The sequence below is a fragment of the Dermatophagoides pteronyssinus genome, unplaced genomic scaffold, assembly GCF_027571235.1.
Source record: "Dermatophagoides pteronyssinus isolate colony J.1.1.1.1 unplaced genomic scaffold, Derpt_VIB-CSIC_2022.12 sq0008, whole genome shotgun sequence".
NCBI classification, from domain to species: domain Eukaryota; kingdom Metazoa; phylum Arthropoda; class Arachnida; order Sarcoptiformes; family Pyroglyphidae; genus Dermatophagoides; species Dermatophagoides pteronyssinus.
The window spans coordinates 2,220,671-2,241,993 of record NW_027461532.1 but is presented as its reverse complement, the minus strand read 5'-3'; the positions used below and the strand labels follow the sequence as shown (position 1 = coordinate 2,241,993).

Here is a 21,323-nt window from a genome sequence, read left to right as displayed (position 1 = left end):
AATTCTCGTCAGAAAAAAATTAATATAATAATATTCTGATTGAATTATTTCAAAAATCGTTCGATTCATATCAATACGTAGCCATCTAGCCAATTTTATGATTATGATTGTGAACAAATCGCCAATTATTTTACGTAAATGATCCATGAGTAAATTTGTTATTGTTATACATGTTTTCATACCAGAATATCAAGTTCAACTATTTTCAATGACTGAAAATGTCGTTTTATGTATGACATTTTCATTAATGTGTTTTAAATTTGGTAAAAAAGTATTGTCGATTCCTAAGATTCATATAATTAGTTTGTTGTCATTATATCAAAAAGATACGATGAATTTTTTTAGAATGCAGCATTTTATTTGCGTTATAACTTGTATGCAATCCATTGATTTGGTCTAATGAATGATTGAATTAAAAATTCGACCCTCTTCTTAATAATTTATCTCTGCTTGTGATCATTTTACATTATGTTTCTTTCATACAACATGACAAGTTAAGTAATTATGATTTTTTCTCTGTTTTTATATAATTTTTCTTTTAATTGTTTTTAAAAGTCATTTTTTTGTTGTAATGTCTTTTCATGCAGGACATTTTCATTAATGTTTTTTGAATGATTGAATTCTCGAATCGAAAACTTTTACTAATTGCTATTTTTTTTTTGTCATTATATCATATATGTTTGTCATTTGTTTTTCTCTCTTATAATGTTTTCTTTATTCACCCTTATTTTTATGGTATAAGGGTTTCCTGTTAGTAAAAAAAAATCCGAAAAATATTTTCTATAAGAATGACTCCCATTTGAAAAAATTAACTTCTTGCGAATTTTTTGATTAAGCCTAATGAATGATTAAATTAAAAAACTCAAATTTTTCTTAATTATTTTTCACTATAAAAACTCACCAATATTTTTCATTATGTTTCGTTCATACAAATATTATAGTTCATTAATTTTGTTTTTTCCTTGATAAGAATTTTTATTTTTAAAGTTTAATTTCAAATTATGAAGAAGAAATGTTTTCAAAACAAAGGTTGTCAACTATTTCAATTTTCTAATAAATATTCGTTAAAATTTTTCAATTTATCGTAATTTTCTTGTAAAACAATAAAATTAATGGAATATTCATCAAAATTAGTTCAACAACTTTGAATTTTGTTATGAAAAATAATTTGCCGCAATGAAAACCGATTTGATTTCGCCTCATTGTTTGGAGAAATAAATTTGATTTAAGTGATGCATATAGCATTTGTCTTGGTTTATTTGTTTGATTTTTGATTGATTGTCTGACCATCCATTTCATTAATAATTGACAGCATTGATGATTATATGCAGGTAAATATGTTAATCGTGAATATATACCAGTTATATAAACAAATACTGATATCATTGAACAGAATATGATTGAATTATAAACTTCCATTTCGATTTGGCGACTATAAAATACACAAGCTGTTATTGATGAAACTTTTGATATCAATTCTATACTGTAAAGTTGGAAACTAATTGTTTTATTGAGCAATGCTGTTTGTTGATAAATATCAACATATTCTTGGTGAATATAATTCCATTTGATCATTGAAAATGGTTTTTTACTTTGATGACCTTGTAAGAAATTTAGTATTTGTTTTGAACGCAATTTAAGATACTCTGTACAAAAAGCAATAATCATTGTACGAAGTAGTAGATCAGTAAACATGAATTCTATGTGAAAATTCATTGACAATAATAATAATTCGCTTAGTATTAGCTGGGCGGATGTGATACCGTTTTTGAAATAAACCTGAACTACTACCCACATGTCCCAAACATGTATCAAAAACATGTTTGGAATTGCAACAAAACTAGAAATGATTACGGTAATTTTCAATAATGAATGATATTGTTTCAAATATTGCAGTTCATTTGATTTTAATCGTTGATTATTAAAATGAAAATTTTTGCAGATAAAATCATGCCATGGTGATTCATATTTAAGAACTGCAAACAAAAGGGCAATAGATAAGCATTCACTAACACAAACCATCCCCAAGATGCAAACAAACACTAGATCCACTCGTTGAATATTGAAGATTTCTTCAAAATATTCATAACTCATGATGATTTTGGTTTCTTTTGAGCAAACATAGATTGTCAATATCGCAATTACAAACCATCCATTTAAAGTGATGAGAATTCTACTTTTAAATCGTTGATATGTCAGTGGAATACAATGTTCTTCATATTCATATTGTCGAAAACAAAATCTGTATATGAAAAAATTCACATAATAATATTCTGATTGAATTAATTCAAAAATCGTTTGGTTCTCATCAATACGTAGCCATTCAGCCAATTTGGTGATTATGATTGTGAACAAATTGCCAATTATTCTACGTAAATAATACATGAGTGAATTGTAATTGTTATACTGTGTTATCTCATCAAAATCTTGTTTGCAAATATTTTCTCTAATTGATTCGAAATGTCTTTCCATTTCTAAAACTATTTTTTGATCACGAGAAAATATGTTTAAAAGAAAAAAAGTATCTCTATCGATGGCATTTTTATTGATTTTTTTTGAATTCGAATCTCATAATTTCATAAAGAAACCCTCATTTTCCAGAGATTGATTTTTTTTGAATTTGACATATTAAATTCGAAGAATTCGTATGGGATCTATTGATCCAGTCTCATAAATAATTTTCTTCTTAATAATTCTGACCCAGATAAAAACCTATGTATATTTTCTATTATGTTTCTTTCATACAATCAGTGAGGTTCCTTTAAAGTACTAAAATATTTTTATTATTTAAAAATTTGATTTTAAATTATGAAAAAGAAATATTTCGCAAAAGGGATTGTCAATAATTTTAATTCTTAAGAATGTGCAAACATTTTCAATCGAAATGTTTTACTTTCATTTTCTTTTAATTCATCAAAAATTTCTTGTAAAACATTAGAATTAATGGAATATTCATTAAAATTAGTTCAACCACTTTGAATTTTGTTATGAAAAATACTTGACCACAATGAAAACCGAATTTATTTTGTCTCATTGTCTGAAGAAACAAATTCGATTTGATTGATGCATATATCATTTGTCTTGATTTCTTTATTTTATTTTTAATTGATTGTCTTCCAATACATTCCAGTAATAACTGACAGCATCGATGATTATATGCTGGTAAATATGTTAATCGTGAATATATACCAGTTGTATAAACAAATACCGATATCATCGCACCGAATATAATTGAATTAGTAATTCCCATTGTAATTTGTCGACTATAGAATACACAAGCTGTCATTGATGAGATCTTCGAATCCAATTCCAAATTGTATGATGCGAAGCTGAGTGTTTTGTCAATCAATCCTGTTTGTTTATAAATATCAACATATTCTCTGTGAAAATAATTCCATTTGATGGTTGAAATTTGTTTTTTACAATGATAACCTTGTAAGATTTTTAATGATTGTTTTGAACGTAATTTAAGATATTCCGTACAAAATGCCGTACTTATTGTTGCAATTAAGAGAGCGGTATTCAGCCATTCTGCGTGAAAACCCATTGACAATATTAATATTAAGCTGAATATTAGCTGGATTGATGTAATACCATTTTTGAAATAAACATCAATTACAATAGACATGTTCCAAGCATGTAAAAGAATCATGACTGAAATTACAATAACACTCAGAATTATTCCTGTAGTTATTAGTATAGAATTGTATTTTTTCAAATATCGTAGTTCATTTGATTTTAATCGTTGATTATAAAAATGAAAATTTTTGCTGGCAAAATCGTGCCATGATGATTCATATTTAAGAATTTTTGACATTAAGCCAATAAATATACTTTCACCTATGCAAAGCATTCCCAGAATACAGATAAATACTAGATCCGCTCGTTGAAGATGTAAGATTTCTTCAAAATGTCCATAACTTATGAAAATTTTGCTATCTTTCGAACAAATATATATAGTCAAAAGGGTGATTGCCAGCAATGCATTTAAAGTGATGAAAATTGCATATTTAAATCGTTGATATGTTAATGGAATCCGATGTTTTTCATATTCATCTTGTCGAAAACAAATTCTGAATAGAATAAAATTGATATAATAATATTCTGTTTGAATAATTTCAAAAATCGTTTTATTCATATCAATACGTAGCCATTTAACTATTTTAATGATTATGTTTTTGAAAAAATTGTCAAGTGTTTTACGTGATTGTTCCATGACTAATTTATATATTGTTTTACAAGTTTACACGTCAAAAACTTGTGTTCAACTATTTTTATGTTTTTATGTTTTATAATAAAAAGAAAATATTTGAATTCTCAAATAGAAATTTTTTTTGTAATTTTCATTTTTTCTCATTATATCACAAAAAAATACTTTCATTTTCAAATGAGTTTATATGGAATTTATTGATTTTGAAATAACAAAAAAAAAAATAATTTTGTTCTCATTCAATTTTTCTTAATTAATATTCTCATTTTCGATTAAAAATGTGTTCCATTCGGTTATATTTACTTTAAATAAAAAATTCTTATAAATTCAATGTTGTATTGAATAATTTACAAGAAAAAATTCTCGATTCCATTCTAGGTAATTCATCTGCATCAAAATTCATAATCATTTTTCATCATCATTCCCAGTAATGAGGATTTTGTTGTTGTTGTTGTTGATAAGCTGCATGTTTATCCCCTGTTATGCCAAGTTTGTTTTCGTTTCTACCTTTTGGATATTACTTTTGTATCATTTAAAATAAAATAAAATTCAAGTCATATAATATGACGTTATCTTTGATCGAGAATCGTCTTTCTTTCTTTTTCATTTGGTTTTGATACTAAACATCAATTGATCAAATGGCCACAGCACATACAAATCAAATTTGAACTTTCACCTTTATTTCCATCTTGAATCTAATCTCTTTCAGTCGTCATCACTGAAAATTGATGTTGGTAATGGCTTTGCTATTAAATGATGATTGAATTCAATTTATTTTCCCTTCAGATTTGGTTTTTCTGATTTTTATCATTATCGTCATTTTTTTTCGGTGTGGTTGAAAATGATAAACTTGTGTAAATGCATCAACGAGAAAGAAATAATTGATCATTTCGGATTTTGGAAATTTTCCGAAATTTTTTTTGATTGATTCAATTTCAAATTTTTAGGCAAACAGAAAATTCTGATAATAATTTTCGATTTATTTGATTTTCATTTTTTATTTCTAAAAAAACCAATCATAGTATCTGCATCCTTGGATTTTTATCAGTAAAAAAATCACTTTGCTTCTCTTCCTTGTTGTGTTTTACATCTCGATGTTACCTTGAACCCGATTGACAATTTTTATCGGATTTTTTTTCAATTTTTGTTAAATAAATAGTGACAATCAAATATGATGATGATAATTTCTAGATTTTTCTACTTTGAAAAAAATGTTTTTTATCATAATTTTTTTTCCTGTTTTATATTGTCATTGATTGTAATAGTCGTATTTCTTTTTCGTCTTATCAAGACTGGTTGTAATTAGATATATTATTTGATTGTAAAATTTCGTAAAAACAAAAGCTGATTTGTCTTTGTCTATTTTGTTGGCTTGTTGTTGAGTTCCAATGATGTTTGAGATTGATCACTATAGATGCTATAGCATTTTGTTATTGTCATAAGATTTTTTTTTGTAATGCAAAATTACGTCATTATTTTTTTTGGATAATGATTATTAACGGATGGTAATTTCCTTTTATCAATCAGATCAAACTAGATTTTGGCAGTTTGTTGTTGTTGTTGTTTTTGTTTTTTTGTCGTTGTCAACAATTTTTCCATCTAACCTTAATGTGCAAGTTTACAAGTGGATTTTTTCCCGTTTTTTGAAATCATATCCCTCAAATAGATGTTTATCCCAATTGTTTTTCTCTTGATTGAAATCAAATCTTTTTTTAAAAAAAAAATCTTGGTAAAGTTTTTCTTCAACAGATGGCACTAAATTTATAAGTTTTTTTTTGTTGTAAAATTTTGTCAAAAAAAAATGAATAATTAATTTTTTCAAATGAATTTAATTAGATTTTTTAAAACCAAAATTGTAAAACGAAATGATCCTAAATTTATTCCAGAAAAGTTGGATGGGAAGAATGTTTTACTATTTTTCAGCTGAAAATGTGAATGCGCTCTTATTTATCACATCAAAAATTCCCTCTTCGCTTTATAAAAGAATATAACATTTTTTTCTGATGATGATGATGATGATCATAATGATAACAAATGATTATCATCATCTTGGAGAGAAGAAGAAAAAAAAATGTTATCACAAATCATTTGACCATGAATTTATTTATTCATTTTTTTCTTTCATTCCATCTTATTATGTCTATGATAATCATGATCATCGACGATGATTAATTTTTTGCAATGTTTTTTTTTCGTATGAAAGATGAAAGAAGAGAATGCTTATGCTGCAGAACCTGTTCATTCTTGTTACTTTTTTTATAAATCAAATCATATTTTGAAAAAAAAATCATCGATTATTTTCATTTACAAAATCAAGTATCAGTTTTTGACCAGTTGTTTGAGAGAGAGAAAACAAAAATTTTGAAAACGGAACATTTAATTTCATTTGAAATTTTCTTTTTCTTTTTTGCCGAACCAAAAATTTACAACTGGTCATATCTAGTTACAGTCGGTTTGTTGTTGTTGTTTTAGTGGTTGTCATCATCTATGAATCAATGACATTCTGCTGTTCGTTCAGGTTTATCAAGATCATTAATTCGATTGATTTCGTAATGAAAAAATCTTTTTTCTTTCCATGAATTTGATGATTTGAAAAAGCCATAAATGAACTTTGAAAATGAGAAAAACACTTGTTGCAATGTACTTAGGTGTTTTGTTTTTTGTTTTTATAATAAGAATCGATTACATCACCATCGTTTCAATTCTTTGATGATGACGATGACTGTTTTTGTTTGCAGCAATCATATCTTTTTTTTTTTAATTAAGTTTGATTCGTTTGATCGATCGATCGATCGATAATGATGATGACATTTATCAATGATTGATTATAATTAGCGAATATTTTTGATTTAATTAATTCTTTTTTTTTCTTTAACTTTCAATAACAATTCTTGTTGCTGTTGTTGTTGTTGTTGTTGTTTTTTGTTGATCACTCATATATGAATGATTGCGTTAGCATCATTTAGTCATATGTTTTTTGTTTCTTGGTTATATCTAATATTTAACGGATTTATTCATATTCAGAAACAAAAAATATATATAGTTGCTCGACTTCAGGGCAATTATATCTGCAAATTGGGATTTTATTTCTTTCTGTTTGAAAGTTTTACATATACCAAGAATGTCTTTGCCATTTACAATCGTTGGTGGTGATAAATTCTCATTTTTTTTAATGTATGTAATAATATTGGTGGTCATTTAGTATCATCATCATCAATAAATTATGATCAATTTTTTTTAAAAAAAATTTCAAAATATTCTTTTTTTTCTTTGCCAACGCCATCGTTTGAATCACAAAAAAGAAAAGAAAAAATGATTTTTTCTTTCTTATCAACCATCAAAAGTAAAGAAAAATATTGATGATGATCAATAAACATGAAATCTTCACTATCTTGTTGTTGTTGTTGTATTTTTTGTTTCGTTTCGTCTTATATATTTATCTAACCGATGAAATCTTTATTAGAGGTAAATGTTGTTCATCGTTTAGTTGTACTCATTGGTTCAGGATTTTTTTCTCTCGATTCAATAATGAAATATAATCATGTTGACGTCACGAATTTTTAATGAAGCTGGTTTGTGTGTGTGTGGCAACAAGTTACTATAAGAATTTTTTTGTTGTTGAAAAGTTTCTCATATTCATGAATTGAATCCAAAATGAACAATTTTTTTCTGAATATTTTATCACTTTGTTGAATTTTTGTTGTTGTTATCGTTGTGTTTTGGTTGTTTCGGTTATTAATTATTAAAATTGTTATGATTTTTTTTTCTGTTTGTTTTAATGGTAAAAGATAAAAACATGTTTTTTTTCTTTGATTTTTAACTTTTTTTTATAAAAAAAAAAATTCAAACGAATTTATCATTTAATTATCTGTTAATAGGAAAAAAAATTCACATTTTTTCTTTATCCACAAAAAAAAATCAATATTGTTTTTTAGTGAAAATATGAATTTACATAGAATCAGAATTAATTAATTTGTTGTTGTTTTTTTAAATGTTTAGTTACGTTCAATTTTTATCATTTTTTCTTTGGAATTGATTTCTTTTCGATTTCAAAAAAATATTGATTATTGATAAATATTCGTAATTAAGTTGCTTGTATATAGGATTGTCCTTGATCTTATCTTTTTAATAATTTTCATTATAGAATGGAATTATTTGACAAAAAAAAAGTGAAAAATAAATCGATTCATGGGCGGTTTATGAATACAGGATAAATTCTCAAGGTTGAAATTCTGTACTAATTTTTCATTTTTTTTGGTACTTTCAAATTTTCATTCCAATGACATCATAATGTACCAAAAATAACGAACGATCACGTTTTTTATGCATGACAAAAAAAGACTACATTCTTTATAAATTTTTCAATATCAAAATTTGATTTGATTTTGTGATTAACCAACATATAACCAACTGCAGGTGGTTTTCATTTTATGTTGTTTTTTTTCTAATTTAAATGTTTGTGATTTAATCTTCATTGAATATTGAATAAATTTGATTTCATTCTCTTGTTTGAATATTGCAAAATTTAACTGTTTTTTTTTCAAATTTAACGAATGACGTTATTTTTTCAATATAAATGATATGTAATAATAATAAATTGAATAATAATAATAATTGGAAAAACAAAATGATTACAATATTGACAACTTTTATGTAACATTTACTAGCTGTAATTTTCTTGTTGTTGTTGTTGTTGTCGGCGTTATTCTTTATTTATTGATTTTATTGATTTTTTTTCTAAATTCAGTACATCCGTGATTATGTCATTGCGTTTCTCTTGTTGTTCTCCCGGTACAACCTACCAATCTTAAAACTTTAATCATACATTACTAATCGATGGTACTTTTGTATATTGATTTATTAATTGTTTTTTCTAATGAAATAATGGCTATTTTATCGTCCGTTTTTTTTCTTACAATAATTTTTTTTGACGTTTGTTACTGATAAAAATCAATAATCTTTGATTGATTTTTGCAACCGTTTGACAACGTTGTTCATTTATTTGTGTGTGTGTGTTTTTGGACTCCCTACCGAACATTTTTTCCAAAAAAAAACTAATCCTTTTCGTTCCGAAGATTCTTTTCGAACAAAAATTGATAAAATCAAAGATTACTCACCTCAGTAATTGGAAAAAAATTCTTCAACATTCGTGAATTTCACGATTTTTTTCTAATACTTTGATTATTCTTTTGATATGCACTTGATTTATTTCCAATCCGAAATTTCCTTTATTTTTTCTTCGAAAAACAATTTCACTATCATTATCCAATGTGTTTTTTCCTTCATTTTTTTTCTTATCAAATATTTGGTTGTTGTAGTGGCAATTTTTTTTCTTCTTCGTTTTTCAATTCGATTTGATTGCATATTTCAACCGCCACTATCATTAATGTTACTGTTTCGTAAATGATATTCTTTTTAATCTGCATGTGTATGTGTGTGTGTGTGTAAGGTATCGATTATGTTGATGATCATTTTTTTTTGTAAACCTTTACTTTTTATTTATGTTTTTTTTCTGGTTTGAATTCGTATGATGATGATGATGACGATGATGATGCGGCAGCGGCGGATGATGATGTTATATTATCCATGTGATTAGGAGAAAGAGTGAAAGAAAGAAAAAAATGAATATATTATATGTGTGCGTTTAGACGTCATACCCTAAAAACGGATGAGAAAAAAATGTAAAGAAAATTCAAAATAAAATTGATTATCAATGAAAAATAATGAAATTCGTATTTTGAAAATCAACAAAATATGTCTTTCATCATTTTAATTATCATATTAAAAATGGTAATTTGAGCATGCGTGTTTCATTTATCCATTTTTTCTGATGGTTTTTCTCGGTGTTTTCTTTTTCATTCTTTAACTTTCTCTTGGTTTCTTTCTTTTTCTTCATTTAATAATTTACAACAAAGAAAACAAAATTATTATTGTTGATCGTTAACGTTTCAGCCATTTTGACAATTTGTTGTTGTTGTTATTGTATTTTCTTCTTTAGCATCTTGTTTTTGAAAAGTTTTTTTTGTTTCAAATCCGTTGTTATTATTAATTCATTGTAGTGTGATGGTCATCGCCAACATTATCATAGATCAATTGGAAATTTACAAAAAAAACAGAAACAAAAAATGAATTTGTTTTAAATTAATGGTGTCATCATCATCATCATCGATATTTGATTGATATTTGATCTCTCTTTGTCGTTTTTTGATTTACTTTTTAGATTTATAATCCAGTTCTATCCAATTGGTCTATGTCAATGATTTTTTGTTTTTTGTTTGATGTGATGATTGAATGGTGACAACGACAACACAAGGATGACGACTACAACAAAAACGTTGATTATGTTGATGATGATAATTATGACTGCGACAACAGCACCCGCTATCGTAGAGATACTCTTCATTTTTTTCAAAAAAAATATCAATCTATTCGATTGATTTGATTTGATTTCGATGATAATTTTTTTTCTTTGCTCGCTTAAATAAATATATGTGTGTGTTTGCTATAAGCAAATGGACTAACCGACATTATCGAACCTAACCAACAACAACAAAAAATTTTGCCGCTAATTTATCTTTTTCTTTCTTTCGCTTTCTCGATATCATCGTCATCATCATAATCATAATCATAGTGGACAAATGGATCATAGAAGAATTTTCTCGGTCCATTTCCATTATTAGTTTTTATTTGTGAAAAGTGACAACCAAAACAGAAAAAAAATCCAATTAAAAATTGTGCCTCTAATATTAATGCTGGTGAACCTATTTCCGTTTAGCATCATCATCAAAATTGATAATAATGATTATATTTTTTTCACATTATTATATAGTGATGGTGAAACAAATTGATAATTTAACAATCATTTTTTATTAATCATCATCATTTTAAATGTTTTTTTTGGATAGATTTGTTAATTTAATGATTAATTAATCTTTGTTTTGTTATTGTTTTATAAAAAAAAATTACAATTTTTTCCAATTAATCCAAATGACAAACCTGTTGATCATTGTGTTGACAAGTGTTAAAATTTGTTGTTGTTTTCTAATAATAATAATTATCGATCATTTTTATAAACGTGTGCATCTTGAGTGCTAATGTTACAAATAATTTACAAGAGATTTTTCCCCTTTGGTGTTAGTGTTAATTAATAAATGTGGAAAAGGATTTTTTTGATTATAATTAAATCAAAATGATTATAACGTTATGATAAAAAATCAATCCACTTTTGTGCTACCGTGTGTTTTTTGTTTTTGTTTGTTATATAATAATTCCAATTATAAACTTGTAAATTTATAAAAAGAAATGTAACGTTCCAACAATTTTCTATACTTTCATACTTGATAATCAGTGTTTGATAGTAATTTATTTAAAATTTATAATGAGAAAATTATATGATCAAAGTAGTAACATCAATTAAATTGATTTTTAAAAAAAATCAAATAAGTGGTTTTCAATTTGGAATAAAAAACTTGAGATTTAAACTTACGATTTGACGTGACAGATACAAATGCAAAAAAAAGTACAATATCTTTGTTCTGTGTGATAACTCAACAATTTTAAATTGATTAATAATTTTAAAATTTCAAATTCAATTGACCTTTTGTCCTGGTTATTATTATTATCATCCAGAAACCAAAAAATCCGGTTCATCAAATTGATTATTATTATTTTTTCCAATCAAAAAAGCCATGGATATTAGCAGATTTCCATCATCATCATTATCATCACAATTGAACGTTTATAATGAATCACATCATCATCAAATGATAATGAATGATCGATTTCAAGAATCATCATACACATCATCATCACCAACAATGATGATGTATAAAACAATTCCTATGAATTTTACATCTACATCAGCAACACCAGTATCATCAACATCATCATCATCGTCGTCGTCCGCTTTAATAATGAACGGCAATAATAATTTAATTAATAAAAATGATGATAAATTTGAAATTGTTTCAAATTTCGATAATATAATGTATGTTTGTTTGTGTGTGTGTGTGTGTGTATGTTGGATATGAAAGAAAAAATCTTTGAATTGATGATCTAAATCCTGTCCATTTTTTTTTATTGATAATCGAAAAAAATGACATTTTATTTTTTGTTTTTTTTTTAAACAAACAAACAAGCGAACCAAAACAGGATTTCATTTGAATTCAAGAATGCAGATGCTGCATTAAAAAAAACATTGTTATTTTTTTCTATTGTTGTTGTTCGAATGCCGTAAACAATTCCATTTAAATTCAATATTGGAACGAAAAGATCATTTGATTTAGAAAGAAAAAATTGTTTGATTGCATTTCCTATTCCTTTGTTTTACTCCCCTAACATTATGAACTTATCTGTATCATGTGATTTTGTTTTTTTCTTTGCTTTTAAAAATTTTAAAAAAATTCAAAAACAAAACAAAATAGCTGGGAAATCCTTTTACATACGGCCCTGATTTGAGAATGATGAAACTGTAGTGTAATTTTTTTTTCATTACAAAAAGAAAAAAGGATCACCGACCTTCATAATTATCCTCCAATTTTTTTCCGTATTTCAATTTCAATGATTTTATATTTTTGTAAAAAAAAATTTGAATCCAATTTTCAATATTTAATCGATAATTTTGATGATAAAACGGAAATAATCGATCATCGATTAGTCTCTATTAATTTTATTAATTACAAAATTCAGATCCTTGAGCTTGATTGTGATTTGTTTTGCAAAAATTAAAAAAATACCGGAAATAAAAGAGTTATCATTTTATTCAGTATTTAAATAGTATCAATAAATTAACTGATGGCTGATGGATTGAAATTACAAAACAAATTATAATGAAGAAATATCCCCAAAAAAAAAAAAAAATATTATTCACAAATTGAGGTCATCATCATCATCATCATTGTTTTGCTAATAATTCAAATGATCTAGGTTATGATGTTGATATTTTTCAAAATTTCACGTATTCAATTTGTTTTTTCTTTGAACGTACAGTACATTGATGATGTTTATTATTGATTGATTGATCATCAGGAGATGGTGTGAAGGTCTCTTCTGTGATTCTCTTTCGTTTTTGGTTTCCATCGATCAAATCAAATGTTGATCATTTTATCGAATGTAATTTTTCCTATTTTTTCAACAGAAATTTTGAAAATCATTTTGATGAAAACTTTGACCTCTGTTTTGAACTTTTATCTCTCTCTCTCATGTATCATTTCAGAAAAAAAACCAAAAAAATGTTGTTTAGCAAAATGATAATCAAAATACCCCTGTTTTTTCCCCTTGTTTTTTTTGCAAAGATTTTCCCAAATTGATTTAGTTTTTGTTGGAAATATTTTAAAGTTTAACCGATAGCTGTCGCCACATTGCAAGCATTTATTTGAAAATTTTGATAAAATTATTTGTAACAAATTATTAAATTCTTCTTTTTTACTTTTTCTTTCAATCACTAAAATAGGAATTCAGAAAAACGTAAAGAAAAATCTAGAAAAGCAGCACGTGAACGACGTAGTCAGGAGGCAAAATTATTCGATTGTATTGAAGAAATATTACCTGTACCGACAAAAATTTTGGAACATTTGGACAAAGCATCATTAGTACGAATAGCCATCAATTATCTAAAAATACGTTCAGTAATTGAACCATTCAATGGTATGTTATTCTTTTTTTTCTAGTCAATAAATTCAAATGTTTTTTTTTGTTTTTTCTTTGCTTCTCAAAATGAAAAATTAGTCAACAACAATGATACAATATTGGATGAATCAATAATCGATAAAATAACAATCGATCATTCATTTTTGAATACATTGAATGGATTTTTATTTGTACTTTCAAAAAATGGTGACATTATTTATTTATCCGAAAATGTTGAACGATATCTTGGTTTAAATCAAATTGATTTGATGGGACAATCAATTTATGATTATAGTCATCCATGTGATCATGATGACATTAAAACATTTTTACAGCCATTAATTGATGCATATAATGCAACTAAATCATCATCATCATCTTCATCGACTATTTCATCATCAATGGATTCATTATCGATAAAAACAGAACCATTAAAAACAACATCCAAATCGCCATCAACTGTAATATCTTCATCATTGAATAATGATAAAAAAATACTTGACGATACAAATGGACCATATTTTATACGTATGAAATGTACATTGACGAATAAAGGTCGAAATCTTAATCTTAAATCAGCCAATTATAAGGTATAGTTTGTTTACTTATTTTTGTAATGATTTGTTTTTCATGTTTTTTTTATACAAATTAATAATTTAAAGGTAATCAAATGTCATGGACGTATGATAAATTTGGAACAAATAAATCCAAAATATGCAAATCTGATTGGTGAAAATTATCGTCATTATATGATTGTTATTGCCGATGTTATACAACATCCGATCCGAATGGAAATACCATTGAAAAGTGATTTATTCATTTCAAAACATTTACCTAATATGAAATTTTCATATGTTGATGAAAAGTATGTTATTGTTGTTGTTTTGCTTATCCATATTAATTAATTAATTTTTTTTGTTTTATTTCGGTTTTCATAATTAGTATCAAAGAACTTTTTGGCTACAATGTTAATGAATTGATTGGCACATCATTTTATCAATACTTTGATGGTAATGATTGTAAACAGCTTAGCATTCTGTTCAAAACATGTAAGTAGAAATTTTGTTTTGTTTTTTTCTAAAATTATATTTTTTTCTCTTCATCAATCTAATTGAATCTTATGACATTTATGAATTGATCCGGTTACGAATTAATTGATAATGATGAATGATGGTTGCCATAAACAAAACGCCCAATGTTTAGAACAATTCAGTTGTTGTTATTTTTTCATTATTATTTTTTTCCCATCGTCATTGTTCAAGAGATCAAGGCTGTTTAATTTTTTTTCCCCTTTCACTTAGTTGTATTTTGTTTCGGTTGTTTATCTAAATTTTGTCAATTCATCATGTTTATCCGTATAAATTCACAATTTGTATTTTTCCATTCAATTCAATCCGGATGATGATTTTTTTTTTGTTTAAAACTTTTTACAGATTTTCGTTGTTGTTGTTGTGGTTGTCATACCTGATTGAATTGAAAAAGTTTTTTTTAACTTGATAACCGACATTGTTTTTTCGAATGTTTTTCCATCTTCACAAACACACACACACATCTCATTTTTCAGATGTTTTTTCCAGATGTCATATTCTTTTGCCTTCTTTTTCTGAATCGATTTGGACAAAATGAATGTTTGTTTACATAAGTGACATCTAAATCTTGATCATTTATTTTCTAGTTTTTTTTCTCATTGTTTGCTATGTAAAAGATTTGATAATGGGTATACCATTTAGGAAAACTCGAAGAAAAACAAACAATAAAAATATTCACATTGGAAAAAAATTTAGATTTCCTTCCAATTTTTTTTTTTTGTTGTTCATAGTTTGCTGTTGGTAAAGCCATTATTTGCCAAAAAGAAAACATTATCCATCCATTAATGAATAATACCTTTACCTCTTTTAAGAACCTTTAGTTGTTTTTTCAAATTGAATTTCTTGTCATTCTTTCATCATCATAATTTTTTTTTCAATTATCATTTGTTTTTTCTTTGTTGTTGCTCGAATAGTTATAATTAGGAAGACCCTGCTTTTAGAAAAAAAACATAAAACAAATTATGATTTGAGTTGGGATTATAGCCAAGAAACAAAACAAAAAATCATTCTTGAATGTTATTGTAGAGAAGCTGCAGTTCTTCTTTTATCATGGCAGAAATAGATTCTACATACCAATTACGGTATGATGATGTTTTGTGTTGTTAGCCGAAAGAAAAAAACAAAACAAAACAAAATTCATTATCTTTTGTTTTATGTTTCACGCCTTTTCACCTTTCATTGTATACCATTATTATCAACGTTGTTTGTTTGTTTGTTTGTTTTGTCTTACCGATTCCATTATAACTTTTATGAAAGTTTATGTAAGCAAAAAATAAAAAACATTGTAAGATTTGATACAGATAATAAGCTAGTTTATTATTTTATGACTTTTTATAATTATGATGATGATGATGATGATGATGGTTTTTGTTTACATCATTCAAATTGTGAATTTTCAAGAATATCTTATATGGAAAAACAAAAGAATAGTGTGTGGAAAAAAAACGCTAGGAATTTTAACAAAATCAATCAACAACCGAAAACAAATAACAGGAAATATTAGAGAGGAAGAAAAAAACATAATGTTGACCTAAAATCGATAGTTTATCGATTTTTTTTCCACCAAATTCAAAACTAATGACGTCAATTGTTTTTTTGAAATTTTGTTTCATTTTTTTCCCTATAAATTTGTATGTTTGTGTATCAATTAAATCATTGATTTGAATAATTTTATCATTTTAAAATTAATTTTACCCATTTACATACATATCATGTTCCTATCGTTTTGTTTTTTTTCTGGCCCCCTCCTAATAAATTATTCATTTTTTGATTGATCTTTTTTTCTGGGTACACAATGTACAAATAGTTTTTTTTTGTTTAAGCAAATTTTTAAAAATTGACAAATTGAAAAAATGTCGAAAAATTTCATTTCATAAATAAAAACATACAAAGATAAAAGTAATTAATATCAGAAAAAATGATTTTTTCCAATGATAATGATGATGAATAATGATTACTTTAGATGATGATAATTCATCATCAATTTTAACAACGGTGATTATTTGGTTAAATTACATAATCAATGAATATTTTTGGTAGTAGTGGTTGACAAGATATATAGAATCTATGGACAAATTGAATGATATAGAAATAGAGAGAGAGAATTTTCTTCATTCTGTTCACAATATTGATTCGGCGAATTATTGTCGTCATCATCATCATTTTTTTTCTATGATTTAGTAGTGGCAATAATTACGTCAATGATGATGATAATATTCAATCATATAGTTATTTTATTAGATATGATTGGAATTGCGCATGTAATGGATTATTATTTTGTTTTCAATATAAAATGTGAATCCAGCTACATTAGAATTCTTAATATCTGTATATAGTGTTGTTGTTGTTGTTGTTGATAATGTAAATGTATGTGATGGGAATTTTTTTTTTTTTTTTTTTGGGTTTTCAAAAACAAGAATTATTAACAATTCCTTAGTATGTCAATGGGACACAAACACACAAACGTGAAATGTGAAAGCGAAAAAAAAGTAGCAGCAATTGCGATTTGAAGCAATCGAAACAGACATTTTTTTTTGTTTCTCAGAAAAAGATATCCATTCTCTTTATTCGCTCCCTCTTTCTGTTTGGATTGAATGATGAATACCAGAAGAAAGAGAGAGAGAAAGTACATATTGATAGCTTGCGAGGAAACACACAAACCAGACAGCATGCTTGGCGCCTCACTTATTCATTTTGAAAATTGAACAAATGATATTTGAATTTTTTGTTTTAATCATACGCACACCATATACACGCGGACATCATCTATAGATACGATGTGTTTATGTGTGTGTGTTTGTATTGAGTGTGTGTATTTTTTTCATTAACTTTATGCGGCTCTTTTTTTTCGTTTGTTATTTCAAACTGAATAATAATAATAATAGAAAAAAAATCTCTGCTATTTGGATTCGGTTCAGTTTGATTCAGTTTGGTTCGGTTTTATTTGGATTGTTGTTTCGATAAAGATGGTGCAATTTTTTTTTCTTCTTCATTCACTTGCATTGAAGAAGTGGCCTTACTTAGTGTGTTTATGTGTGAATCTAAAAGAAAAAAAATGTACATTTCTGGTTTGATTTTGTCGCCTTTTTTTTGTCGTTCTGAAAGAATATTTTTATCTACTCTGAATCCATAATTTGAACTACTACGACCAAAATAATCTAATATTACTACTACTACGGCTGCCAGATAACCAGAAATTCGTAAAAAAAAGAAAGAAAAACTACTACAAGGTTTGTTTTATTTTGTGATAAACGCAAATGATGATGAAAAAATGTGAATCTTTTCATTCAAAATTGAATGAAAATTGTTTTTTTTTTGTGTGTATGTATGGGGTGGCACACATAAATATCGTCGGTTATTATCATTTATCCACATTTTATGGTTCGGTTTTTTTTCTGGTTGTTTTTTCCAGTGTGAGAGAGAGAGTGTGTGTGTGTGTGCGATAGTTGAGAAGAAAAGGAAGAAAGTGGTTTAATGAAGAGAAAGGGGAAAAATGATGTTTAAAATTTAATTTTTTATTAAATTTCTATTCATTAAATTGGTTTTTTTTTTTGGTTTTCTTACAAAGTGATTATTTGTTTTGGTTTGTGTGAAACACCATCAATCGATTTTAGTTTTTTTTTTTTTGGTGCTGTTGCTGATGATGTTTTTTTTCTGTTGTCGTCATCATCATCAACATCATCAACATCATCATCATCATCAACGTCAACATCGACAACTTTGAAAACGACAAAATTTATTGATCACTTTAAATAATCATCATATATGATGATAATGTTTGATGATAATTTATCCAATGAATTATGATAAAAATCAACTGCTATGCTACTATTATTATGTGAATATTCAATCAAATGATGGTGAGGGAATAATCATTTTTTTTTAATATATATGAATGGTGTGCTTTTTATTTGGATAGTGTATGATGTACCACGTTTTAATTATGAAGATTTTTTGATGCCATGCTTTCATCAAATGTAGCTAATTTTTTTTTAAACAAAACTTTAATTTTTAATTACTGTTATGTTATGTGAGAAATTTTCATTACAAATTATGTAATTAGTAAATTTGATTAATTTGATTAATTGAGGGGAAAAAAATCGATTATCAATCTAGATTCTAGACTGGAAAAAAAGGGGAATGAAAAGTTTATAATGGTAACATAATGATATGATAGATTAATGGATGATAATGATCATCATTATCCATTAATTGGATGTGTGTGTGTGTGTGTTGATGAATTTATTTATTTTGAAAAAATTAAAGTTTAAAAATTCCCATCATCATCATGATGATGAATCCAATCGAATTCCATTGATTTGTTTTTGTCAAAATCCGTTAGTTTGTGTTTATGGATATCACCAGTGTTGTTGTTGTTGTTGTTGTTGGTGTGTGATCTTGCATGTTTTTTGCCAATTTTTTTTTCATTAATAAAATATTAATTAGCTCATCATGATTTGAACAGTGATATGTATAGTTCGCACCTACACACACACATGATTTTCCGAAATTACTCGATACACACCGATCGCAAACACCCATATTTATCGTGGATTTCTTTTTCACTGATCATTCCATATTCGATGTTCAACAAAAATAAAAAGAATATTCTTCCATTTGCCATTTGTCATTTGCCATTTTCAATTCAATTTTTGTGTTCATAACGAAATTCTGTTTGAAGAAATTCTTCAAATAAAAAATCCAATGTTTGTTTTCTTTTAAATCTGTTAAATTTTCCCTCTTCTTGTTTTGAATCTCATTATCATCGAATAACGAAATTATCCTATTTCAAGGTAATATTGGTGGTTTTTTTCCCTTGTTTTTATTCTGGTAAATTGGACGGTAAAAGAAACTCCTGTAGATAATTAGTGTATTTCCAATTAAATTGTAAATGTAAATCTTTTCTAATACACTGTTTATGTCATCAATGTTTGATTTTTTTTTTCGCTTTTCTTCACTACAGTGAAAGATAAAAATGAAAATGTCAACAATAACCACATTTATATAAATAATAATGATAATTGATCAATTCTTCATTTTGTTTCCGATTTATTCTCGTTTTTTTTTTTGTTTTCTTTCACTGAAACGGAATTGAAGAACCAGAATAAATAGAATGGGAAAAAAATGCACAAATAATTGACTTTTTTTCGGTTTGTTGTTGACTAAACTGATATTATTATTTGATTTTCCTTGGTCTGTTTTTTTCTACCTTTCTATAAATATTGACTTGAAAGAAAAATAATTGTATGTTTTTTTAAATGTACCGATTTTCTATTGATTTTTTTTTTGTAATACCTTTGTTTCTTAAACCTCAATTGAATAAGTTTTTTTATTTTGTCAATTTAGATTGATTGATTGAATGAATGAAACAAAACAAAATGAAAATTGCAATCTCATCCATGTTGATTCAATAAATAAAAAGAATCAGAAGTTGAACAGAATATTTAATATTTTTTGATGTTTCATCAATTTAAAGTTTAAAATTGAAATTTTATTTTTTTCCGAAATGATTTTTTAACATTTAAAAAATGAAGAAAAAAAAATTTCAATCAAAATTCTGTTCATCATCACATTATTACAACATTTTTTTGTTTGTTTGTTGTTGTTGTTAGAATTGATCGATATATTTTTAGCATCTACGCATTTAGAATTTCGATTATATCATCATCATCATCATATATAGATGGATAGATAGATGATACACATAGAGAGAGAATAAGAAAAATTACATTTTTCAAGATCATGATGTTTGGATGTTGTTGTTGTTGTTGTCCTTGCTTTTATTGTTTTGCTTCCTGTTTTTTCTTGTGTTGGTATCTGGGTATCTGGGTATCGCAATTGTCGCAAAACGGATTTCTGAAATCTATCTTGTTTCTTGGCCTATACTTTTCTTGTCTTGGTTTTTTTTTTGATTCAATTTTCAAATATCTGTAGAATGTGTATTCACTTGGAATCGGTCTACAAAATATAAAAAAAAAAAGAAACGAGACAAGAATTTCCACTACCACATTGTGTCGGAAATAAATGATTTTTCAATGAATGAAAATAATCAGTATTCGAATGAAAATAAATGCGCACGCATTTCCATTCAATTTTCTTTGACTATTTAGTTTTACCAAGAAAAAATAGAAAGCTACGTTTGACTACGTCTATTGTGTATTTTGGTTTTTTCTTCCTGCTATTCTGGATCATCAATTTTTTTAAATATCATCGAATTGAAATTCTTCATTTCTATATATATATAGCAAACATTTCTCTCTCTATATCTATTCTAGTCAATTTTATGTATTTTTTTCTGCTTGCTTGCCTTCTTGATTGTCGTTGTTGTTGTTGTTGTTGTCGATTTTGTTTTTAGCTTTTAATACAAAAAAAAAAAAATATATATTATATAACCAAAC

General features: G+C 26.1%; 1 protein-coding gene across 3 annotated transcripts in view; it reads left to right on the top strand.

Moving 5' to 3' along the window:
• The window catches only part of LOC113793765 (uncharacterized), a 39,412-nt gene that overhangs the window by 5,401 nt on the left and 12,688 nt on the right, over positions 1-21,323 (top strand). The window contains exons 1-5 of one of the 3 annotated variants that reach the window (XM_027343837.2): positions 11,884-12,197; positions 13,662-13,855; positions 13,937-14,427; positions 14,500-14,702; positions 14,780-14,886. In XM_027343837.2, coding sequence (XP_027199638.2) covers positions 11,899-12,197; positions 13,662-13,855; positions 13,937-14,427; positions 14,500-14,702; positions 14,780-14,886 — 1,294 coding nt within the window. In that variant the 5' untranslated portion in view covers positions 11,884-11,898. Of the gene's footprint in view, positions 1-11,883; positions 12,198-13,303; positions 13,322-13,661; positions 13,856-13,936; positions 14,428-14,499; positions 14,703-14,779; positions 14,887-21,323 lie in introns of those variants that run through there. The other 2 variants (XM_075820979.1, XM_075820978.1) reach the window with 2 other exon arrangements.